Raw genomic sequence first — 27,256 nt, forward strand, 5'->3', positions numbered from 1 at the left:
GCTATGGGAATAGAATCGTTAACCTTGTAAAAACTGGCTCGGTGGCAAGCGTGCTAATGACTAGGCTACCCAGCCGACTAATGCTGCTGCTTTTTCTTGCATTATCATTAAAATGATGAGCAAAAAAGGGAGGCGTTGCAGAGACTATTGATTACCAGCACACAGCATTCCTTATGGCAGCTACTTGGCAGCTACTATGAACAAAATGTGTAAAGAAACCCGCAAAATTAGACAGTCGCTCTCAGCTAGGGCAAGGAGATTTGTCTGCTTAAGAGTACGAAATATATCCTAACGCTTTGTAAGAAAAGGTCATTATACACCAGCGATTTGACCAAATATAGCTAGCTCTAATTGCCTCCTGATCTTGTGTAATTAACCAAGTGGAAGGAAGCTACTGTGCCATACATATTCAAGCTATAGCTTGAAAATAAAATAAAACATTTCTCACAAAGGAGAGTGGGGATTGCAGAACTCATAAACCAATCAAGTGTCACCACGCAGCCATGAATGTTGGTTGATGTTCCTTTATACATGATAAACAAAAGCATGCCGATGTTTCCATCGGCAAGCATAGGCAATTGACCCAGGATGTTTGTTTCTGCCCCTCTTTGTCAAGAATATGACCATATATTTATGTATTCTCAGCCAGGGCAAGCTCAGCAGCTGTTTAGCCAGTTTGAACATGTGAGAATATAATCATATATAATGAAACAAATGTGTGTTCTTGATTGCCACATGGGCTTGCTATCTGCAAACAGAATCCACATTCTGTGATGTGAGCTCTGCCATTACAGACCCCCAACAAGACGCATCATGAAAGCTAATTTTGAAAACAGGCTTTGTATGTAATAAAACAGTTAAATGCACACTGGCACAACAACATGTAAAGAGATAACAGTTGCACGGTCATGACTCAAGGGATCCGAGGGTCATTAATTAGTTGACCGTTATTACAATCGAGGGTACTGCTGCATTGTCACGTTACCCAATTCGTAAAACCTATGGCTGCACATTGCTGGGACATTCATGAAATGATTGTTATTTTGTCCTTCACCCGCACCTCGGATGAGCACGGTTGGCAATGTACGGCGCTAAAGAAGTTCAACGTACGTACCTACGTATTTACCCAGAAAAGCCTCAAGTAATTCTGAATTTTTTTTTTTTCTTCCAGGAGGGTCCTGCTTAGGATGTTTGATCAATTCCTCACTGAGTGTTTTTTTTTTAGGATGTGACGAAAGCAGACGCCCTCGATAAAACGTACGTATAATAAGGAGAGCACAAGTACACGCAGCAGATGTCAACGGCCTCCTTGCTGTACTGCTTTCCACAGGCTGTCTGTAGCCTTGCAGGTGATTGTCTCCGGCATACTGCGTCAGCACAACCCACTAGGCCATGCTGCATGCAGCGCGTCACAAGCGCGCACCGCCACACCCGTGTCCCGAGTAGATGACAATTTGCTCTGTCTTGCACTCAACGCGTGCACAAGTTGTGTATGGGTTTTCATTCGTTAGATTCACATCTTGACAAAACGGCCAAAACACATCATCTTCGCGAGTTTCTTAATGCCGATAACGGATACATTGGCACGTTTTATCAAAATAAATTGGATGACAACATTTGGGCAACCTGTGAACTGGGTCCTCACGTGTTTTCTTTGAAAATTATTTCCACCGTAAAGTTTTTTTGGGTTGTGCCATGCGTATCGTTCAGCACGCTGTCCAGACGTTTCGCTCCCCTTGCCGGGAGCTTATTTCAGGAGCTTCCTGCAAGTGGAGCGAAACGCCAGACGTGACACAACCGAAAAAACGCACCGCAGAGCTGTACAGCACAATGGCCAAAAGCCAACGCAGTTCCGTTGTGATTGTCCTGCAGGCTCGCAGATGGGCGACCATACCTGCTCACAGTAGCTGGTGAGGCCTGCTCCAAGTCCAGCACCTCAAAGATCATGTTCTGGTGCGGTGTCATCTGGATGATCTCTCCGCTCATCAAGCACAGCTAAATGGAACAAACAAAAAAAAGGGGGGGGGGGTGTTTATTTATCACCATTGAACAAAGACGGTCACCGCATCGCGCGCTTTTAGATGCATTTCTGCGGCCACTTCGAATGCTCTTCCTTCCGATATTAGGAAGCCACTGGAGTTATGCACTTTTAAATATAGAGATTGAAAACGTATTTCTTTAGAACTGCATTTTGTGTTTAGTTTGTTGGCTTTCCCCCGCACCGCCGATTAGCACGTTCGGCTACGTATGACGCGAAAGAAGTTCAACATACGTCCATACATGTTAATTTTCATCATTCATGATCATGACTGGATAACAACAGTTACTTATATACCCACAAAAACCTTCGTGAGCCTCCAGACACCAACTTGCTGGTGGAACAATATCCGTGAAAGTGAAGGGGTGTGCAATTAAACTGATTTTTTTGCTGTCTTTAGAACATACATTATTTCTTATTTATAACCTCTACATAAAGAAGCCTAAATGACTAGCTTTACTTGGAAAATTTGCCTGCTATTTTGAGTAAAACAATATCAACGAACACCGTTTGTTCTTTAATATCCACCGGCCAACAGTCGTCATGCTACTGAGATACTGGTCCCCGCCATGAGAACATGGACTTTCCACCTGTATTCAGGAACACCACCAGAGATGAGTGCAAGACCCACAGCTCATTTTTTAACAGGGAGGCGCTTTGATTCGAAATAATAATTTCTTAAAAAAGAATAACATGCTTTAATCACTGGCAGGCATGGAGAATCGTGACTGGCTTTCTGAATTTCTTGAGGTCTACTTAACTGAAACGTTGAGATATTCCTTTCCTCTCAGTGATTAACTTGTTATTTTATGTATAAGTTCACTGAAGCAGCAATGTGATAATTACTTTGACTGAAAATAACTCAGAGCAGTCTGATAACAACTATTTAACAAGCTGCACAGCTTCTCCAATATTTTAAGCTCAGTGAACAGTTTCCCATTATTGTGCGATATGCCATTACACATTACAGATTTAAAAAAAAATTCCCTCTCCCAGACTTATCCAAATGAGGAAATCGAGTGTATCAATGCCAAGTAAATCATTCTGCTGGTCAAAGCAGACTTGTGAAATATAATTAACTTGTAACCTAGCCAAAGCTTACCCGAGGAATGCCAGCAGAGGGATTGGGGAATTGCTGATTCTCTAATTACCACCTCATACTCGTGTGCGTCCTCATTATTGCCGATGGGACCTCAACATCACTGTGGGAATGGCAACTTACAAGCACAGTTGGTAGATCATATATGCAACGCTTCAAAACGCCGGGCAACACCATGCCTTGCCTGAAGCAGTATAGCAAGTGGGTCTGTATGAGCAGAGGTTGAGTGCTCTTCCCTTGCATCTGTGAGTACTTCTCCAGGCCACCTTCTGTTAACATCTCACCATGGTGGCGAGATGTTAATTACCTCGCCTGGTATGCAGGCAGTCACGGGTTCGATCCTGACTCAGATGCCTGTATATTTGGAATTTGCATGCCTCTCTCTCCCCTTGGTTGCGTGGAGTTTTCTCCGGGTTCTCTGGTTTTTTTCCTCCACGTTTAGAAATATACGTTTACAGTATTTGGCTGCTAAAAAATGTTCACCTGACAAGTCACTTCAATTAGCTATCATTTGTGGCCAGGTCGCTTCTGACAAAAGAGAGCTGTATAGCTCAGTGGACCTTACCTAGTGAAAAAACATTGTTTAGTTTTTATCGTAAGCAAGAAGGAAACAAAAAAACTAGCCGAAAGCTAATTTGGCTATCTTGTAAAAGAAGCCTTGAGATTCAGCGAGGGTTTTATTTAAAAAAAAAATCCATGCTTGTGTTGTAAGTCATCGATGAAATTTGACTGAATTAGATTGCTGAATCAAGTCTGGGCCTTCTTGGCCTCGCCACTTCTCCGGATCCTCAACAACAACTACACGAAGTGAGTGTGCTTCTCAATAATTTCTCAAGCCCGAATTTCTAAAACTGCTCTATGAGATGCTCATTAAAGTTAGATTATAATTCGTACAACAGACCGTGAAGAAATCAGTCGTCATTAAACCTTTCAAATGCGCTATAAAGTGAGCATCATTCCAAAGATTACCGTTGAAAATCACTGTATTGTGCATGACATAAAAAAAACACCTTTGTGAGTTCTCACCTGGTTAAATAAACTTGAGACGTGATATATGAAGGCAGACACAAACACATTGCACATAAAATAAGTATCATTCTGCTTGGTTTGAATGATCCTCATTTAATGCGCACTGCACTACGCACCTGGCGACCCGAGTTTGATTCCTGGCCATGGCTAACGTTGCTGGTGAGTGATATCTGAACCCGTCCAGGGACTCCACTTTACCGATCTGCACTGACTGACATTTTGAAGTATGGTCAAACAATGCCGTCGACCAACACGGCACGGCAGGGAGGCCTTCATCCAGTGTTGCATTGACAGACGGCTGAGTTATGGTTTTACTCGCCGGGTTCTCAGCTGGCAATAAAGAAACTATATATATTTTTAAACGGCCAGTGCCCAAAACATCAGCAGATTTTATATGCAGTATATACATTTTTTCCCCCGTGACATCGCAACACTGTTGACTCAAGAGGTGAATTGTCTTTTATTTTTGCATTAGATTTATGCTAGGAAAACCTTTAACAAGGGACACAAGAGTCACGTTAAATTGTCGAAGGGCGACCAAATAATTATGATGCTTGCAAAACAAATAGCAATCGCCAACGTGAATGAGTCCATGTTATTTCTCTACTCCAGTCGATCCACATGGAAGGTTGTGGTGAAGATACATTTGGAGCCCCGCAATGGCTTGCTTGTGCCACTGCTGGCAGAAGGGGCCCCCAACTGCAAAGGAACTCTATAGATGGGTAATTTGGGCTATTCATCCATGCTGGCGAGATGTCTTGGAAGACCTATGGCTGTGCAGTTGCACGACGCTAAAGTAAGAAGCTTTTCCATTTCATGCAAGGGTTGACACGGGGATTTAAAGTCCCTCTGCTCTAAAGCTTATAATTGACAGTGTTTTACAATGTTTTAAATATGCATGCGTGCTGGGATTTGGCTAACTGGACGTATTGGCATGTTATATTCAATCAGTGGGAAGCGGTGGAGAAATGCCGTATAATCTAGGCTGCCCGGCGGGAATGGAGGGCTTGGTTAGGGGGTGGTGGGTAGTGGGGGCTCTGAGCTAGAGAGAGGCAGCTCTGGTTTATGGCTGTGTTGTTTATACAACATATATCCCATATATATATCACTGCAAGAAGGCAGAAGTCTGAACAACTTCCCTCCAACGTTCGTTAATTTAAAACGCTCTCTATTGACCGGTGGGGTTGTGTGTGTGCGGCAGCGGTGAAGAAAACAACGTCAGCCAGTGCTGCAGCAGGAGCGGCAACTTGTAGGCCAAGCGGGTCAATGTAAAAAAAAAGAAGCTGGAATGTAATCTTGACAAACAGCACTTTGCCTACTCCTGAACCACTAAGTATTAACGAGCACAATTGTCTTAAACCGCACAGTATCATGCACGCATGTGCAAGGGACAGGTTTAAATTCATGGGGCATTGTTCATATTATTATTTAATTGTATCCTTTATTTACAATGTGATCAAAGGGGGATAGGTAACTTGATGCGATGTCAGTCAGCCAATGAGCGGTACATTACTTTAAGTGCAATATTTTCCGACACTCTGGAATGTAAAATGCACTCTAAACTTGTGCCGAGTGTCAAAAAAGTTTTACAAATCTGTTCACACACACACACTGGCTATATCATAAAGATTCAAATATTCCAAACTATTTTAATTTTATCAGGTATCGCCCACTGAACTACTTTTGTATTATATTCTTAGCTCTTTCGGTAAAGTCACGTTGAAGGGAAACAATAAAATAATAAAAAAATATATAAAACAATACAAATTCTCACGACGTGGTCACAAATGATAGCTCAACGAAGTGGCTTATCACGTGGAAAATATATTGCAGCCATACTCTGAATGCAATGTTGATCCTAAATACTGGGGGGAAAATGAGTAATATAATCCAGATAATGCGCCATTCAATCGTGATGGTTGCTGCGCAGAGAAAATTCATATCTGACGGTACTGAAACTCAGTGGTTGTTTAAGCTGAAAAGTAAAATTTAAACAATTAAACTAAAATGGCCACAACATGACTTCCATAAAATGTGGATTTAATCTCAGGCAATTGATCAGATTATAGTCAGTCATTATTCAGACCCCATTAAATTCGCCTCAACGGTTATTAGCCCATATGCTACTGGCATGTGATTTTAACATCCGCTGGTCAGGCATGCGTTGGTGTCTTCAACGTGGAAATTAGTTTCTCTAAAACTGCACATCGTTTGGAAGCTGCACATGAGCAGAATGAGCGCACTCTGATTAAGCACGCATTATCTGACTCGGAATTTTAAACGGAGGCAATAGGCTTACGTATTCCGATAGCAGGTAAAGGTGCAGCCCTGCAATTGCTTGCTCGCGCCACTGCTGGCAGAAGGGCCTCCACTCAAGACGGCCCATGTGGACAGTACTCGGTCTACCCCGCCCACGCTTGCCAGACGTCTCGGAGAGCTCAGAGTGCTTACACTTTACCCCACTGCAAGTGGCCTGCTGATCGATCAACTCTAGTGTACCTAATTATATGGTAACACATGTAAATTAGATGTTAACAACCTCGCCTGGTACACAGGAGGTCGTGGGTTCGATCCCGACCCTGACGCCTGCTGCTGTATATTTGGAGTTTGTTTGTCTCTCTCTATAGAGATGTTAACTACCTCGCCTGGTATACAGGAGGTCGTGGGTTCAATACCGACCCTGACACCTGCTGTATATTTGGAGTTTGCGTGTCTCTCTCTATAGAGATGTTAACTACCTCGCCTGGTATACAGGAGGTCGTGGGTTCGATTCCGACCCTGACGCCTGCTGTTGTATATTTGGAGTTTGCGTGTCTCTCTCTCTCTCCCCGTGGTTGCGTGGATTTTTCTCCGGGCCCTCCGGTTTTTCCCTCCACATTCATGAACATGCGTTTAGAGCATTTGACAAAATTTCCACGTGATAAGCCACTTCGTTGAGCTATTCTTTGTGACCAAGTCGCTTCTGAAAAATAGCTATATAGCTCAGTGGTAAAATAAAAAAAACATGTTTAGTTTAAAACAGTTTTAATGTATATGGCCGGGTGGACAGAGATGGGTGGGATTTAATAAACGTGCCGATTAAAAGCAACCCACCAGGACTTAACTTATTTTAATTAAAAACGATGCGAATATGTGTTTAATAATTTTACACAGCTGTGACGACTAACATGAGAACGACAAGCCGTGCTCAAGCACGGCAGTCATACCTCGTGAACAATTGTCATCATTTTAGTAATATAAAACTGGGGAAATAAATGGCCGCAATCATTAAAATAAAAATTCAGCCTACTGAAGCGGTGCTTTTGAGACCTGTTGTACCGAATGGAGACTGCTGACAGAGCACTGAACTACAATCACGTCCTACGTTTACATTGAATGGGGTGGGAAAAAAACATCTCAGTAGACTGCCCCTTACAGAGGGTGGCTTGCTTACATTTGTTTGCAGCCCAGTAGGTTTAACCTCTTCCTAAAGTATTGATATTTATAGACCCCAGATGAACAGCGTTTCGGCAAGGGTCAAACTGACTGCCACTGTAGAAGCCCTCCACTGTGAAAGCAAATAAATAAGCAACTGCGGCTTGATGCATTTATCACAGCAATGCGCAATCAATCTCTTCCCCACATTTTGTACTTTTTTTTTCCTTTCCCGCCTCCCCTGTTGCTTCTGTTGTTTAGTGGTTCCCACTGGGCGTGAAAATGTACACTTTATACTCCCAACACTCCCGCGTCCCTCTCTCTGGCCTTATTAATCACAGCCAACAAATAAGCGCGATAAAAGCTCTGCCAGGATTGGGGTCAACCATATTAAAAGCAAATTAAATACGCTTACAATGTGTTGCGTGCGTGCGAGTGCGCGTGCGGAAGTCTCATTCTCAATTACAATCGCAGTCACCATACGCAGATATGTACATAAATAAATAAGCACAAATATGGTTGCAAATTAGCATACATATATAAAGAAAAGGGTATATCAAGCACACAATTACCGTGAGCGTACAGCTGCAGCCGAAACTCTAATTCGTTATTCTCAAAGCATAGTCACATTCATTTCCCATGAATGCACAGCCTTGGTTGACCCCACTGCTTACAGGACCCCGGTTTAAAATATATATTTTTGTTGACAGCCTTTTCCCTTTGTAATCAAAGAAATAATTCACCACCCGACTCACCGTCCGTACAGGCAAGTTATTATTATTAGATTTTACATCTAGTTATTAGTAAATGTTATACTTGGGATTTGCACTTGTTTGTCCAGATTCACAGTGGTGGTATGATGCTCCCTTGATTTGTAAAACCACGGCGGATATCCCTGCGTCCAACAAGGGAACAAATCGTTGCGGTGATGTGTTCTGACCACTTAATCAGGACGGGAATGTGGCTTTTCGGGACGTATTCACGTCCAGTCGCGTGTCCCTGTGGCAGAGTGCTCGGCTCACATTCACATTCACCTCGGGCAAGTCAACTGTTTTTTTTCCTTTCTGATTGTCACCACGGGTATGTGGAATTTCCGACAACTAGCTTCCGGAACGACCAATTGAGATGATTACATCCAACGCTTACTTCGAAGAGCGAGGACACATTTATGACGCGTTTCACGTGATGATGAATGTTCCTAAGGTGTTCTAACACAAAATAGAAACCTTTTGCAAGGCATCAAATCGGCATGAACCACACGCAGTACTTGTGGTGAACGTGTAAACAAACATGGTCTGATAATATATGGCATTGTCTTTGAAACTGATTGGCCTACACCAGAGACAGCCTTCGTCAGTTCCATAGACAACGCATCTATAATTAACACATTCCTGCGGAGGGAGCTGGTAGGAACGTTGGGTTGCTCGGTCAATGGCCAGGGTCAACGGTGGCACCACGTGGTGTATTCCGCAAATATGCCCGACTGTGAGGGCGGGAACAAGCCGGCGTGAGTAGGTTAAACGTTGAGTTTTATAAGGGCACCACGGGGTGACCAGCCCCTCTCCACCCAGCCCCTCCCCACACTCCCCTCCCCAGCCAGCCCCTCCCTCCCCACCCAGCCCCTCCCCACCCTCCGCATCCAGCCCCACCCCTCCCATTTTTGTATGCACGACGGACGGACGGTGTAACCAGGAGGTTCCTACCAGTATCAGATAATGTTTCTTTGCATGTTCGCCACAAGTACGTGTAGTTCATGCAGACTTGACTGCTCGTAAAAGGTTTCAATTTGGTGTTTGAACATCTCAACACCTTTTTATTGCCAGAAACAGTAAAAACCTCTATTATTTTTCGTACTTTGATACTGGCAAAAGGGGTCCTATGATGTGAATGTTTCTCGAAATTTACATTTATTGGTGGAAAAAAAAACAGTTGTCCCCATTGTAAACAGTAAAAGGGTAAATTGGAAAAGCGATTCTTTTTTTCAATTGTGAATCTTGTCTTTCTGATTGCTGTATTAAAAGCCCCCAGCTGGTGTGGCAACCAGTGACTTTTACGGCTGGTGCCTAGATCAGGGCTGCCGTTTGTATGGCCGTGAAGATCTTGCAAGCATTGCAGGTTTTTCTTCTTCTTCTTCTAGCGATGACTCGCAACGTTTTATAGCATGTGACATTTTTGCCTCGGCCCCCAAAAATATTCTGTTCAGTCAGTAGGTTTTGGCATCAGTAGTATTTTGTAGCACGTTACCTTTGACTGATCTTCCCAATTCACTCATAAAATGGACAACAAGCATATTATATCCGTGTGCATTTGTTGACTTGCAAAACCATGAAAAGCACCCAGCATGGGAGGCCTATACTGGCAATATCCCTGGCGCACTGCTAATTGTTTGTGCAATTAAATGGTCATTTGCAATTACATTACATTGCAAGCCCAGCTAGATCGACGCTAAACCATGAGAACTGTAATAGGCAAGTCATAAATGCGAATGTACCTTGATTGAATAGGTAGTGGGTATATAACTGTGAGAGTCTGCATGTATTATAACATTGAGAATCTGAGTAAAACATAGCACTTTCATATGGTGCAATCTTGCAGCTCAATGTATATTTATGATCACTTTGCTTATGGGAGGCAGATGTGTTTACACAAACAGATTTGCTGAAAGGAAGATGCAACCCAAAAAAAAAAAATACGTTTCGGTACGCAACTTGCCTAACATGTCCCGGGTTGTCCAACGTAAGTTTGAAGCTATGTTACTGAAATAAAATAATTTATGTTCATGGTCAATGATATGATCATAGCACTACAGTGATGTAACTGTGATAGCACTCAAACATTGTGTACATGTAAATCAGGGGTCACCAAACTTTTTTTCACAGCGGGCCGGATAACTGATGGAATGACGATCGCGGGCCGCATAAACATTCTGTTCAATAATTGGGGGCGGGAAAGATGCGTGTTTGTGTGTGTTGCCATGGAAACCATGGTGACGTGTTGCCATGACGTTGCCATGGAAACCATGGTAACGTCAGAGCGTAGGCGGAGCTACCACGAGCCGGGGAAGTACTTGTGATGGCGCGAAATAAGCAAACATTACAATAAACAAGAACATCTAGAGACAATAATTTAAAATTTAAAATAGTAAATTTAAGGCACATAGCAGTAAGGAGGTCTCCGCACGCGTGAATATCTCCCAGTATTCTAAACATAATATTTAAATTGTATCACAGGGTCTCGTGTTCCATACGTTTTTATCAACCAAATTCAAGTACCATCGGTGGGCCTGATGGACTGACGTCGTAGTTTGGTGACCCCTGGTGTAAATGAACCTACATCACTGGAGCGAGCTGCGGCAATACACTTGGCCAAGGCGTTCTTATACAATTAACAATGACTCAGACCCGCATCGGACAGTCGGGGATACATAGCCTTGGAACGTACCTGTGAGATAAAAGCTACAGGGTTTTGTTTGCGAGGCTGTTTCTTCGATGAGGTGCAGCCATTTATGAAAAGGTGGTGTTTAAAATCACAGACGTGAGAAGGTCGAGAAGAGCCACCGTGGGAGATTGCTCGCGTGGCTCTACCAAAGCGCATGTCTCTGCTGAAATTAGCGTGCAGCATTGTTCATTTACTAAACTATTAACTAAGATATTTTGTATTTACCAGGTAAGGCCCACTGAGCTATGTAGCTCTTTTTCAGAAGCGACCTGGCCACAAAATGATAGCCCATTAAAGTGGCTTATCATGTGGAAATGTATAGCAGACAAATTCTCTAAAACGCGTGACGCTGATTTTAAATGTGGAGGGAAAACCGGAGGACCCGGAGAAAAATCCACGCGACCACGGGGAGAGAGAACACGCAAACCCCAAATATACAGGAGGCGTCAGGGTCGGGATCGAACCAACAACATCTTGTATACCAGGCGAGGTAGTTAACATCTTGCCAACGTGGTGCCCTTAGCCAGTGGTGGGAACTCCGCATCCCTACAGGGTGGATCAGTCTTCCCAAAACAAACAACTGCTGTTGAACTCCCACAATAATAAATTCAATGTATCGCCTCTAAAGAGATAGGCCGGGCAAACGCAAGACTGGATTTGGGTTCAGGACCTATTGTGTTTAGTGTTACACCAGTGTTACCTGACCAGTATTAATATAAATACAAGCATACGTTTTCAAGACACGGACTCGTATCGATAATAGAAGTAAAATAATGTTTTGTCTCTTGTAAATTCACTGCCGGAATGAGGACCTCCCTAGGATGAATCAGCCAAGGGGTCAACAATTTTGATATTACTCTGAACTGACTTTAGCCACGTTCAGTAATCAAACTCAGGTCATCGGGTTCACAGTGCAGTGCGCTAACCACTGGGGGCCAAAGCGCCTCGCTGGGCCATCTTCAACAAAGCAGAGCCTAATAAAGCAGCAAATCCACCGGGCACGGATTCGGAACCGTCAGGAAAAATAACACGATAAAGTCTTCAAAACTACGGCGAGTGTTTTTTTTCTCATAAAACCCCCACTACAGACAGACCTCGCATAGCGCGACTCGATAATACGCCGAGTCGTCATCGTACTCTTTGTATTGAGAGAAAATGTTCATTTAAAAAATGAAGAAAATCGCTAATGAGCGAGACCGCACAGCGCCGACACCGCCGTCATCTGAGCCCCGCCCCGCCCCCCCCGCCCCCCGAACCCTGAGATTCGATTATGATGATTCGTGGCCACGATTACATAACAAAAATATGAATAAACATTTCACTCTACGTTTAGCCAGGCGAGAACTCACGAGACCACGATAGGTTCTCAGGCTCCACCGAAAAGAAACCTCACCACAGACATTTTGACTAAGGGCATTCGGAGAGCAGCAGCTCCTCGAACCTCATCGAGTACAATAATAATGCACTGGTGAGTACAGTTTATAATACTTTGTGATCCATAACAGGGGTGTTTTTTGGGGTTAGATCGCTGTAAATATATATGTTTTCGTTAAAACCCGCCACCACCCGACACGGCCACCTAGTAAGGGTTGTCACGTAAACAGAACGTGGCCAATTCGTCACTAGTACGGCACACCGGTGTGCTGGAGAGCCAGGCCACAACATTTACGACACATTTATATATTTACGCGATCTAACCCAAATAAACCTCGATTATGGATGATATAGGTCGCGAAAGCCTACGTGATAAACATACTTTGTGATGTTAGTTTAATCGAACATTTTCATTTATAACAAAGTTTACAATCCGTATGATTATTTGTTCTTGCCACAATTACGCCCTAATTTATTCATGTGAAAATAAATAACGCTGTCGGGAACGTGTCCACATGTATGCAATGCTATAATGGCCCCTTTTAATGCTGATTCGATCAGCGCCCACGTCCCCAGGCATGCACCTTGAGCGTTAAGCGAGGTCTGCCTGTATACACGAGGGAATTGAAGTTGAAGAGGCACCTCTTGGGGATTTGTATGCACGGATTTGAGGCAGCGAAGCATCCATGTGGTCAAGTTTAACCTGCCATGGAGTGCTGAATGAGTAAGTGAAACAGTGCACCTTTTTGTTGTCGTCGAGGACCGTGTTCATGTTCTCGATCCACTCGGCATCGACGGGGCCGTCGAACACGCACCACTTCCTCTCGCCCGTCACGCTGCTCGCATGGGCCCGGAAAGCGGTGGCCAGAACGCCTGAGAGACAGCGCCAACGGAAGGAAGCATCAGCAGCAGCAGCAGCAGCAGAAGAATCGCTTTAACAAGGAGCAATCTCAGCAGGCCAACTCAATGTCCCTCAGCTGTACCGATGTGTTTTCGGGTTGCACTACACGTTGTTTAGCATGATGTCCGATGCTCTGTGCCACGGTGGCGAGATGTTATATACCTTGCCTTGTATGCAGGAGGTCGTGGGTTCGATCCCGCTCCCGACCCTGACGCCTGCATATTTGGAGTATGCATGTCTCGCTCCCCGCGGTCGTGTGGATGTTTTTTATCAGGATCCTCCGTTTTTTTTTCCTCCACAATTAAAAACATGCGTTTAGAGTTTTTGGCTGTGAAATATTTTTCTACATGATAAGCCACATCGTTGAGCTATCATTTGTGGCCAGCTCGCTTATGAAAAAGAGTAATACATCTCAGTGGGCCTTACCTGGTAAAATATAAAAAGTTGAGTTTAAAGTTTAAACGTGCGACAAACAGTTCCTGATGAAGCATGTGGAGCGAACCGTCGGGCATCATGCCAAACAACACACAGTATAACCTGAAAATACATTACAGAGCTGTACAGAGCCACAAGCAGCAACGTCCCTCATTACAAACGGGATGATGCCCCACGCAGATGCAATGGCACTTTAGACATCGTCTGGAAGTGGTGCAAATCGAGCTGCTATCTCCATAAACCTTGCTCAGTGGTCAGCACAATGCATGCCTACCTTTCAACCCATACGGTTCACCCGTATTTATGTGGAGGGAAATGGAGTTTTCCGGTCCATACGGTATACAGCCGTTTCAATACGGGTAAAAATATATACTTTTTTGTCGATTTGTTTGTGTTTCTCCGTTGTGATGGGACTTTGTAGGATGAACGTTGAGATTTATCAGGGCACGGAGTGACCAATAAGGTCTGAATTGGTCTGTAATAAGGTAGGGCACTGATAAAGGGTTAACAGGTATGACAATGGCTGCTATGATATTCGTTTTCTGGCCCCTGTCGTAGGAATTTTGAATTTCCAGCACAAGCTCACGACTGTCACTGGGGATAATCCCTGCCCAATGCTTGTTTGAGCAGATCAACACTTTAGCATTTTTGTCTTTTTTTATTAAATAAGTGAGATTATAAAGTTATCCCTCAGCAAGCAGTGGAGATTTCGCATTCCAATTGCATGGACCAATCTCCCCGCAAGATAACCACTGTTGAATTCCCACAGCGCAGTATAAATTTAATTGAACCCAGAGGCACGATGGGCTTGGTCAACTTCTGATCAGGATCAAGTTTGATTTGTTGAAGGAAAACAAAAATAGTTTAATCCATCAGCCCGTGCTTTACATATCAATTGTAATGAAACGTATGAGACTGTTGGCATTGGTGCACATGTGCAGGCCAAATACAAATGAACAACAATTTTAAATAACAAAGACTTTATGAGGTACAACACGAAGTGTAAATATTTTTTTTTAAAAAATCTCACATTCAGCTCCTGTTTCCAGCAACCGTTCTTGCTCAGAGAAGAGCATATGTCTTTATCCAAAACATTAGTTCTATATTCTTGGTTCTTTCGGTAAAGTCACGTAGAAGGGAAACAATAAAATAATAAAAATATTAAAAAATACAATTCTCACGACGTTTCGACTGCAACACAAGCAATCATCATCAGGTGTGAAAACCACAACAAAAATTTTCTTGTAAGAATTTTATTTTTTCTATTTTTATTATTTTATTGTTTCCCTTTTACGTGACTTTACCGAAAGAACCAAGAATATGAATCCCTGCAGTCACAAAAGCTTTAAATCAAAATTAGTTCTATAATTTTCGATATAAAGAGTAAAACATTTGATTTTCGAGGCGATTTTAATGATATAATAACAGAACGGATTTTACATTTTCTATTCAATCCATACAACTGAGTATTGTGAATATATTAATTGGCAGGAAATCGGCCACATTTGGTCTCACAAATTATACTGGCAGGACTGCATAGCGATTGGTCAAATTAAGGGATTTTATTTTTGCGGTATTGAAGTCAAACCTAAGCCCTGTTGTGTTACCAGGCTATCGATTCATTGTCATTGACACATAACCGACCAATACAGAGAGACACTTAATTGCTCAGAATTAATGCTGATGTGTGTATGATTGCTAAGCCAAGTGAAAATAAAGGTTCAATATCATGGGGAGGAAAAAAACCTCCCAAATCAATGTTGGTTTGTTTTGTTTATTTTTGTGCTTCTCAGTTCAATACCGCCAGCCTCTCACGAGATGTAATATGGCCACGTGCCAATACACCTAACACAACTTGGTTTATGGTAATAAAAAAATACTACTAAAAAAGATGAAAACCCTTACAAGGTATGTAAGATAAAATGTACACATACAGTGAGGGAAAAAGTATTTGATCCCCTGCTGATTTTGTACGTTTGCCCACTGACAAAAAAATGATCAGTCTATAATTTTAATGGTACGTTTATTTGAACAGTGAGAGACAGAATAACAACAACAAAATCCAGAAAAACACATGTTAAAAATGTTATAAATTGATTGGCATTTTAATGAGGGAAAAAAGTATTTGACCCCCTCTCAATCAGAAAGATTTCTGGCTCCCAGGTGTATTTTATACAGGTAACGAGCTGAGATTAGGAGCACACTCTTAAAGGGAGTGCTCCTAATCTCAGCTTGTTACCTGTATAAAAGACACCTGTCCACAGAAGCAATCAATCAATCAGATTCCAAACTCTCCACCATGGCCAAGACCAAAGAGCTCTCCAAGGATGTCAGGTACAAGATTGCAGACCTACACAAGGCTGGAATGGGCTACAAGACCATTGCCAAGCAGCTTGGTGAGAAAGTGACAACAGTTGGTGCGATTATTCGCAAATGGAAGAAACACAAAAGAACTGTCAATCTCCCTCGGCCTGGGGCTCCATGCAAGATCTCACCTCGTGGAGTTGCAATGATCATGAGAACGATGAGGAATCAGCCCAGAACTACACGGGAGGATCTTGTCAATGATCTCAAGGCAGCTGGGACCATAGTTACCAAGAAAACAATTGGTAACACACTACGCCGTGAAGGACTGAAATCCTGCAGCGCTCGCAAGGTCCCCCTGCTCAAGAAAGCACATATACATGCCCGTCTGAAGTTTGCCAATGAACATCTGAATGATTCAGAGGACAATTGGGTGAAAGTGTTGTGGTCAGATGAGACCAAAATGGAGCTCTTTGGCATCAACTCAACTCGCCTTGTTTGGAGGAGGAGGAATGCTGCCCATGACCCCAAGAACACCATCCCCACCGTCAAACATTGAGGTGGAAACATACTTTGGGGGTGTTTTTCTGCTAAGGGAACAGGACAACTTCACCGCATCAAAGGGACAATGGACGGGGCCATGTACCGTCAAATCTTGGGTGAGAACCCCCTTCCCTCAGCCAGGGCATTGAAAATGGGTCGTGGATGGGTATTCCAGCATGACAATGACCCAAAACACACGGCCAAGGCAACAAAGGAGTGGCTCAAGAAGAAGCACATTAAGGTCCTGGAGTGGCCTAGCCAGTCTCCAGACCTTAATCCCATATAACACCTGTGGAGGGAGCTGAAGGTTCGAGTTGCCAAACGTCAGCCTCGAAACTTTAATGACTTGGAGAAGATCTGCAAAGAGGAGTGGGACAAAATCCCTCCTGAGATGTGTGAAACCTGGTGGTCAACTACAAGAAACGTCTGACCTCTGTGATTGCCAACAAGGGTTTTGCCACCAAGAACTAAGTCATGTTTTGCAGAGGGGTCAAATACGTATTTCCCTCATTAAAATGCCAATCAATTTATAACATTTTTGACATGCGTTTTTCCGTATTTTTTTGTTGTTATTCTGTCTCTCACTGTTCAAATAAACCTACCATTAAAATTATAGACTGATCATTTCTTTGTCAGTGTGCAAACGTACAAAATCAGCAGGGGATCAAATACTTTTTTCCCTCACTGTACACATGTTGAAGCACCTGCCAGTGTAACGATCGACAATTCAGTGCTGCTCTCTACAATGTTTTCACGTGTTTTTAATCGTCTGACATATATGATGATATGCGCTTTCACATACATTGTTCATCACGACAGCCTACCAGTCCTGTAAAAATAAAATATCGATAACCAGTGTTGGAAACGGGCCGACATACAACGGTACGTCACCCCAGCACTTCTCACGACCACCGGACTACACACCGGCGCCGTCCAGAACCGGCCTCCTATTCCTCTTCCATGATGCCTCCGCAGAGGCCGTTAGCACGGGCTGCAGGATGAATGGCTTTCATATCGGCCCTTCTACATTTCCATTTCCACCGCTGTATATGCCACCTGGCAGGGATGCCCTGCTTGCTGGAGAAGTCAACAGAGAGTGGGAAGTCCTGTGGAGACTCTCTGGTCCTTACCGTGGAAATGTGAATTTTTAACCGCTGGCTCAGGACCAACAATGCTCCGAGCTCTGTCCAGCGCTCAAAAGAGCATGGGAACGCTTTGACTTTTAAAACATATATATATACACAGGGTATGCATATGCATGTAACCTTATAGTTGCCGAGTATATAGACAGCATATACATTTCTGTTTGGATAAAGACTGTATAAATATGCACGAGCGTACACAGACGGTGTCTGAAAATCCATATGGATAGACTGCTATGTAAAAGTAACCTTACTGTGCGAAATTAAATTAACCCGCTATCGGGCGTGGAAACTGGCCCGTCATCTTGTAAGACAACTCAATGCCGCGCCTTGCTAATGGAATCTCGTTATTGGAACGATACCTCACCGTCCGTCCACTCGTGAGAGATGGGGTCGAAGCTGCCGTACAGCTGAGCCATGCTGAGGGCCTTGGGGTTAATGATGATGAAGTCCACGCGCCGCTCGCCCATGAGGCCTCGCCGCTCCAGTTCCCCAAGAGCTCCGGCCAAGGCCTTCAGGGCACTCGTCTTGCCTCCAAGAGGGCCTCCCACCAGCATGAAGCCATGGCGCACCAGCATCATCTCATAAACCTGTGTGCACAAGCGGCCGTACGCACACACGCGCATGCACGTGAGTAACAACAACAGCAAGAGCCGCCATTCGCCACTAAGCGGCGGTGACGTCACCATGACGCCTGTGCCAGGCCAGGTGCACTTTGAGGCCACGTGAAGTGTCGAAGTTCTCGCTGACAGGAGGTCATGGGACAGACCCAGCAGGTGGTGCCATGGGTTGGCAGTGAGTTCACCGGCAGATGCACCAGCTGTGCCCCTACTGTGCCAACTTTCTGCATTTTAGCCACCCGGCGCTCCGCTCGTTGTTATGAGCATCGCTCCTCCGCCCTCCCTTGCTTTTGGAGGGTGACTGCCTCCAACTGCCCAGTAGCGTCCTTCATGAGCCTCCTCCATAGAGGCCGATCTTGACACCGCTGATACTAGTCTTCAGCCAGTCCACTCAGCTATACATGCTCTTGTACTGCATCAGTCCATCTCTTTTCCAGCCCATGTATGCCGATGACTCTCTTTTCTAGAACAAATATACATTATTTATCACAATCTATATGATGTCAATGTCTACATAATGTGGTGTTTCTCTGGGCACTCCAGTTTCCACGGGTACTTCAATTGGCCAAACATCCCAGACATACGACCCTCTTGAAAATGAGTTAAGATTCTCAGCACGGCTTTCCTGAATTGCAATTTTAGGAATGAATTTCAGGCAGCGCTAGCACATGGCTAAATACCAGCTTGGCATAAAAAAAAAATACCTAGCCTCTAGTAGTGTGCAAGGTCACGAATTAACGACGCGTTGAAGCTGCGCGCTAACACAAACCGTATCACCACACTCTTCCTTAATGCAAACACCACCCACTGCTGTGCTTGTAGCGGTACAGACTGTTGGGATAAGTAGCGCCTGTGAAGAAGGCTGGCATCGCACGCAAGTGGGCTCAGTACAGATCGCCCCACACTTGGCAGTTGTTTGTCTTCTCGGTCCTGATTTTAATAACAACCACCCTGGATTTGCTGTCCTACCAGACAGTCTCGCCCCCTTCACCTGATGAAGGCCGCTTGTGTTGTGGCCGAAACGTCGTGAGAATATTATTGTGTTATTTTATTTTATCAATGTATTGTTTTATTCTCATTCTACCTGGTGGTGACTTTACCGAAAGAACCAAGGAAGATGAACCACTCTGGAGTTCTGTCGTTTTGGCTGAGCGAGTATAAAGGAAACCCAGGCTAGCTGAAGGTAACAGCTTTTTGATACCACTGTATACCGTGGTGCGTTTATGCTCATATTAAATTGCTCATTTTTAAACGCAGTATTCGGTGATAACTGCGTTGACAGTGGAACGCAAGCAAAAATAACAAAGAAAAAAACTCAACACATTCGTCAATAACAATGCCTTATAATAAACATATATAAGACAACTATTCAGGAAAATGGCCCTTCTCCATAATAGAGGTTGTTTTGGGTTAGATCGCTTAAATATATAAATGTCTTTAAAACCCGCCACCACCCGACACAGACAACTAGTAAGGGTTGTCACGTAAACAGAACGTGCCTATTCGTCACTAGTACAGCACACCGGTGTGATGGAGAGCCAAGCCACAACATTTACAATCTGAGTACGACGTTTCGCCAGTAATTACAACTGGCTTCATCAGGCGACAGCCAAGTTTGTGGAGAAGTCTACCTGTTTCGTTCCTTATATAGAGGCGTAGATGTGGTGACCACACTTCTGCGCTCTAATGTAAAGTGGGGTGGGGGGGGATCTACATCATTAGACCTCCTTTGCCAGTACCAAAATATAATAATAGGGTTGTTCCCCTTTTTTCTGGCAACAAAACTGAAACCTTTTCACAAGTAATCATGTGTGAGACTAGGCTCAAAAGAAAGCCGTCTCTGGTGTGGACCAATCAGTTTCAAGGACAATGCATATGTAGTGGAATAAATAGGCGCATGGGGGGTAAATGGTGAGATCGCGTGGGGGCAGGACAGTATGGGTCATATTGGGACAAACAGGTGCGATGGTTGGGACGATGAGGCAATGATTAGGCCAATTAAGTTAGGGAGCCAGAGACGGCTGTGATTGGCTGGTGTTGTGGTCAGGGCTGGAGTGGCGTCTTAAAGTCTGGAGAAGTAACAGGTGCACGGACACACGGAGCCTCCTTGGGACGCGGGTTAATTAATTGGAGAGTAATGAGAGCGGGGATAAATTGGGGAGACGCGAGGAGAAAGGGGAGTTGGATTCGGGGGCTGGGCGAAGCAGGACGTGGAGCAGAGCTAAAGTGAAGGCAGCCAGCAGTGGAGAGAGGAAAGCAGGAGCTGAAGTGGAAGCAGCCAGCAGTGGAGAGAGCACAGTGATAGCAGAAAGAAGCAGCCAGCAGTGGAGAGAGCACAGTGATAGCGGAGAGCAGAAAGCAGAGACGAAGCAGCCAGCAGTGGAGAGAGCACAGTGACATCGGAGTTGACGGAGAAGTGGAGATTGGAGAGACGAAGGCGGCGAGTGAAGCACGGTGAGCGAGCTGTGGCAACAAGGGAACTGTGAAGCATTGAGGACATGTGGAGAACTATAAATAAAGTGGTGTTGGAAGAAAGACAAAAGTTGTCCGAGTGAAATCAACCACTACACATATATATTATCAGAGTTTTTTGTTTGCATTTTGACCACAAGTATTGTGGCTAATGCACACATGATTCCTTGTAAAAAGGTTTCAGTTTTGTTGCCAGAAAAAAGGGGAAAACCCCTTATTCTGGAGGGGGGGATTAATGAGCGAACGTACTTTATGCATGTGCATTATGCGAGCCCTTTGATCTTGTACTGCCTGTCAATTGTGTGTATTAAAATAGCTGTACCAACGGTAATCCCTATTGAAGTATGGTGTATTTAAACAATGTATTATTTGATGATTCGCTTCCACGCAGCACTAAGTCGGTAGCTATCTGAACGGTAAAACAAATTTATTTCTTCCAATTTCGATAGATTCCCTAATTAGTTTTGGCCAGTAGTAGCTAGTTTTGCACAGAACTTCTACATTATCAAAATCAATGCGTGTTCCCATACTGCTGACAGTTGCATTTGGGAGACTATCTGATGTTCTTTTAGTCTCGTGCTGATCATTCGTCCTGTTTGCCCAACATAACATTTTCCACAAGTAAAGTTAATCCTGTACACACCTTCTGTTGATAGCTTTGGTAATACATCTTTCGTACCAGATATTAATTTCTGTATTTTATGTACCGTGCCAAATCTGACTGGTATGTTTTGTTTTGCCAAACATCTGGCTAGTTTATCAGTTACTCCTGCAATGTACGGTATTTTGATCGTTTTAATTACTTGGGCAGTTTCAATGCTCGTGTTATTTGATTTGGATTTGGCATTCAATGCCCTATTGATTTGTGCATCATTGTAACCGTTCATTGCAGCGCTTCTTTAACATGTTGAATTTCACTTCTCAGACTGTCACCATCTGATACTTTCTTAGCTTGATGAATGAGTGTCTTGATAAGAGCAGATTTCTGTGCGGGATGATGGTGTGACTGCATTCAGATAGGCGTCAGTGTCCGTTTTCTTTCGGTAAACCCTGTGTTATTTTACCATTTCGACCCCGTCCGAGCAGAATATCCAGAAATGGTAGAGTTCTGTAAGCTTCCACTTCCATGGTGAACTGGATGGATGGGTTTTGCGAGTTGAGATGATTAAGAAATTCGTTAAGTGTATCTTTGCGGTGTGGCCAAACCACCAATGTGTCATCCACATATCTAAACCAAGCAGAGAGGGTTTTAGTGTGCTTGAAGCTATTGCTTTTGTTTCAAAATCTTCCGTGGACAAATTCGCTATCACAGATGACAAAGGAGATCCCATTGCTGTTCCTTCCTTTTGTTTATAGAAGCCACCTTGCCGCAAGAAATAGGTATTCTTTTAGACAGTGTTCAGCTAGTCTTGAGATATATTTGGCTAAACCTGTGTTCATTACCAGCGTTGAGTAATTTAATTGAACAGAGAAGTCACATACAAACTTACGAGAATATCATTAGGGTTAAGCTTAATATTTTTAATTATATTTACGAGATGTTCAGAGTGTTTGATGAACGAGGAGGTCCTACTACCGATGTAGGGCTGTATTTGTTTCGTTACGTATTGTGCTAATTTGTATTGTACTAACTATTGGGCCTTAATGGGACACCAGGTTTGTGAATTTCTGGTAGCCCACAAAGTATTGGTGGTTTTGATGCCCTTGGAAATGACTTGGCAATGATTGCCATTGTTTACCTTCCTTCTGCATAGCACATACTATTAGGCATGAGCAAACTATTATGCATGCAGCATTACACATTTACAAATCTCACACGCATTATAATTTTCGCATGTAAAAAAAATGTTAATAATGCAACCGGTAAGGAATATTCAGCCTTAACCACACACACACACACTGTAGAACTCATAAAAGTGCACGCAGAAATAAGTTTCAGTGAGCAGTAATACCCAATTTACATAATTGACTGCGAGGAGACACAATGGGAATGCCCAATTAGCATAATTGGCTTCATCGGAATACAATGGCAGGGGGATTATAATGGAACAGAATAATTATGCCGCACATCGAGCGCGAGGACTTCGCACTGGATGTCTCGACGCGTGCCAGGTGATTACGCCAGGGCTTTTCACGTCTCAGAAGCGGAAGATAAAATGAGGGCAGCCCTGCCTCTGAGTTTGCCATGGAGGGGGGGCACAAGCATAAATAGATGTTTCTTTCCTCAATTGCAAAATATGAGGCAACGTTTCGGCCAATGGCCCTTCTGCATGGCACAACACTCTTAGGTATGAGTAACGCTATTAGGCATGCACCATTAAACTTTCACAAATCTCACGTGGGTTACTATTTTTGCCTCTAACTGCATGAAAGAAACAAATGTTAATAATGCAACCTGTAAAGTATCTTTACCAACACCATAGATAACTTCGTCGAGTAACACCATAGATGTGTTGTTTTCCTAAATTTTAAGTTATATATTTTGCAAAAAAGAATTCTCCCCACATATATGCCAATCGTGCTATTAGCATTTTATCGTGAAAGAGACTCTTTGCTAAGAACATGATTGCCTCAACAAGACAATTGACTTACACCATGCCAAGCTTGACTCTCATTATAAGTGTTTTAAAGTAACGATAATTGCCACTGCTATTATGATCGGTGACATTTATTAAAACCTCCGCCTGTTAACCCAGCAGTGGAAATAAAATTATAAAACTAATTCCATACATTTTGATTTTATTTTACCAGGTAAGGTCCCGCTGAGCTATGTAGATCTTTTTCAGAAGCGACCTGGTCACAAATGATAGCTCAACAAAGTGGCTTATCACGTGCAATCTTATAGCAGCCAAATACTCTAAACGCACCGTTCATTTTAAATGTGGAGGGAAAAACCGGAGGACCTGATGAAAAATCCACACGACCACGGCGAGAGAGAACATGAAAACCCCAAATATACAGGGGTCTGGGTCGGGATCGGGATCAAACCCACGTACTCCACAACCTACTGTATACCAGGCGTGATAGTAACCATCTCGCCACCGTGTGCAAGGTATAGTAAACCGGCACGGCGCACATGGTGGGGTAAAGTGGTGGGTACTCCAACTGCATCCAACATATCAGCGTGAAAGAATAGTGGATATCCTTCCACTAGCGGTCGCGTGAGCAAACGATTGCAGAAGGGCATTACACATTTTTTTTAACGATTTACAAAATCCACTACAAGCCTCCCTTTACTGGCCAATGAATCTCAGTCATTTACACAGATTCTGAATGCCAAATTAAGTCATAATCAAATGTATTGTGGTTTTCGTTTGGCATTTGTAACCAGCACTAGACCACACACTCACTGCACTCCACAAATTCGTTTAATGAAGGTGAACCCAGGACCTCATCAGTGTCTGCTCGGCACTGAATCTAGGATCAGCGATTTGATTAATTGTTGTAATTCATGGTTGTGATTCAAGTCAGCTATCCATTATTTTTCATGTTTTAATGCCATGATTTTTTTTCTTTTAATATGTAACTTTCTTGTCCAGCTTTGTTTGCTATAACCACAGCAAGGGGAGTAGTCAAACACATAATAAACAAAGATGGCGGGAATTTGTTCTTGGGATAGCAACTTTCCCAAGAATAAATACTGTAGCCGTGACAATAGTAGTTCCTTTAATACCCAAGGGAGGCCACACCCAAGTGGCAAATACATTTTCACACGAGTTAAGCTGAGCATGGTTTGGGTCAGTTCCCTTGTTGAATATTCATGTCAAAAGAAATATGAGTGCATGGAGTAAACCAACACACCGGGTGGGTCTGTAGGCTCCTTCCTGTACAACCCTATACAATCACCAACAGGTGGCGGTCTGAAAAGACGTGACCGTGTAATCCATGCACGAACCATCAGCTTAATTTCAAGTTTAAGGGGTGGACAGTTTATTCTGCCTCAAAATTATAATGAACTGACTCCGTGCCGAACAAGTGATATATATCTGAAACCGTCCACTCATCAGAAGATGACTATCAAATACAAAGTCGCATAATTGTTTTCATTGATCGGCAAGTACTTGACGCTCATTTGTTTCCCATACTCAAGACGAAGACGCGCTCACGATCTTTAGGTCGTATAAGACGGGATACAGTGAGGGAAAAAAGTATTTGATCCCCTGCTGACTTTGTACGTTTGCCCACTGACAAATGATGAGTCTATAAATTTAATGGTAGGTTTATTTGAACAGTGAGAGAGAATAACAACAAAATCCAGAAAAACGCATGTCAAAAATGTTATAAATTGATATGCATTTTAATGAGGGAAATAAGTATTTGACCCCCTCTCAATCAGAAAGATTTCTGGCTCCCAGGTGTCTTATATACAGGTAACGAACTGAGATTAGGAGCACACTCTTAAAGGGAGTGCTCCTAATCTTAGCTTGTTACCTGTATAAAAGACACCTGTCCACAGAAGCAATCAATCAATCAGATTCCAAACTCTCCACCATGGCCAAGACCAAAGAGCTCTCCAAGGATGTCAGGGACAAGATTGTAGACCTACACAAGGCTGGAATGGGCTACAAGACCATTGCCAAGCAGCTCGGCCTGGGGCTCCATGCAAGATCTCACCTCGTGGAGTTGCAATGAACATGATAACGGTGAGGAATCAGCCCAGAACTACACGGGAGAATCTTGTCAATGATCTCAAGGTAGCTGGGACCATAGTCACCAAGAAAACAATTGGTTACACACTACGCCGTGAAGGACTGAAATCCTGTAGCACCCGCAAGGTCCCCCTGCTCAAGAAAGCACATTATACATGCCCGTCTGAAGTTTGCCAATGAACATCTGAATGATTCAGAGGACAACTGGGTGAAAGTGTTGTGGTCAGATGAGACCAAAATGGAACTCTATGGCATCAACTCAACTTGCCGTGTTTGGAGGAGGAGGAATGCTGCCTATGACCCCAAGAACACCATCCCCACCGTCAAACATGGAGGTGGAAACATTATGCTTTGGGGGTGTTTTTCTGCTAAGGGGGCAGGACAACTTCATCGCATCAAAGGGACGATGGACGGGGCCATGTACCGTCAAATCTTGGGTGAGAACCTCCTTCCCTCAGCCAGGGCATTGAAAAGGGGTCGTGGATGGGTATTCCAGCATGACAATGACCCACAACACACGGCCAAGGCAACAAAGGAGTGGCTCAAAGAAGAAGCACATTAAGGTCCTGGAGTGGCCTAGCCAGTCTCCAGACCTTAATCCCATAGAAAATCTGTGGAGGGAGCTGAAGGTTCGAGTTGCCCAACGTCAGCCTCGAAACCTTAATGACTTGGAGAAGATCTGCAAAGAGGAGTGGGACAAAATCCCTCCTGAGATGTGTGCAAACCTGGTGGACAACTACAAGAAACGTCTGACCTCTGTGACTGCCAACAAGGGTTTTGCCACCAAGTACTAAGTTATGTTTTGCAGAGGGGTCAAATACTTATTTCCCTCATGAAAATGCAAATCAATTTATAACTTTTTTGACATGCGTTTTTGTTATTCTGTCTCTCACTGTTTAAATAAACCTACCATTAAAGTTACAGATTTATCATTTCGTTGTCAGTGGGCAAACGTACAAAATCAGCAGGTGATCAAATACTTTTTTCCCTCACTGTAAGCATGGCAGTTTAAATTCTGCAGGTGACCTTGAGGCCACAAACACACACGCTATTGGAAAGTTTGAACAAAGTCAATGAGAATCATCGACGGAGGCTATGCAACAACGTTATGTTGCTACAACACGTCGATGAAAATACGGAGTAGTAATTTCTAGCCAATGAAACAGGGTCGTAAGCCAGCAGGCGAGTCATCATAGGCACTCGTAAATGCCAAGCGTCGCCACAGCGTGAGATGCAACGGCGACAGCAGTAGCAGCAGCAGCAGCGCCAAGGCCTCTGTATTGACATTCGGCACAGATTTACACAAAAGCAGATATGGATTTGTGTGGCATGGCGTTTGTGCTGTGTGCTACCATGAGTGCAGTTGACACCCGGGGAAGTGTTTCCGTCCGATCGTCGCCGGTTATCAGCCAACAACAATTCGCAACGTTTGGATCTGTAACAACACTTCCCTGAACAAAAACTCACACAAAAAACCATGAAGCTGGTATAAGACGAGGGAGCAGGGTTTGAGGTTTGTGGGTTTTTAATTCGTTCCATGAGACCAAGTTTTACTACATGGTACGGGCACATTGTGTAAAATATATCAAATTTTAACTGCACCTTTTATTAAAACCTACTCACGTTTTTCTCATCTTCCACACCGCTGCAACTGCCAACAATGAAAATTCACCCAAGCACCACCATTCAACCACTAAATCACATGTACGATGCTCATCGGTGGGACACTGAACATTCCTTACAACAGAGGGGCGTTTTGAGGTCTCATTTAAAACTAGAAAGAATTGTACGGAATTTT

At 43.6% G+C, this 27,256-nt stretch overlaps 1 protein-coding gene across 4 annotated transcripts in view; it reads right to left on the reverse strand.

The window, feature by feature from the left end:
• Nucleotides 1-27,256, reverse strand: part of LOC116942267 (dynein axonemal heavy chain 3-like) — an 859,832-nt gene that overhangs the window by 241,482 nt on the left and 591,094 nt on the right. For all 4 annotated transcript variants that reach the window (XM_032953964.2, XM_032953963.2, XM_032953966.2 and 1 more), the window contains 3 exons: nucleotides 18,085-18,307; nucleotides 13,135-13,265; nucleotides 1,895-1,995 (listed from right to left, as the gene is read on the reverse strand). In XM_032953964.2, coding sequence (XP_032809855.2) covers nucleotides 1,895-1,995; nucleotides 13,135-13,265; nucleotides 18,085-18,307 — 455 coding nt within the window. The remainder of the gene's footprint in view (nucleotides 1-1,894; nucleotides 1,996-13,134; nucleotides 13,266-18,084; nucleotides 18,308-27,256) is intronic.

The sequence above is a fragment of the Petromyzon marinus genome, chromosome 14 (assembly GCF_048934315.1).
Source record: "Petromyzon marinus isolate PM22_M1 ecotype Great Lakes invasive population chromosome 14, UKy_Petmar_22M1.pri1.0, whole genome shotgun sequence".
Classification (NCBI taxonomy): Eukaryota; Metazoa; Chordata; class Hyperoartia; order Petromyzontiformes; family Petromyzontidae; genus Petromyzon; species Petromyzon marinus.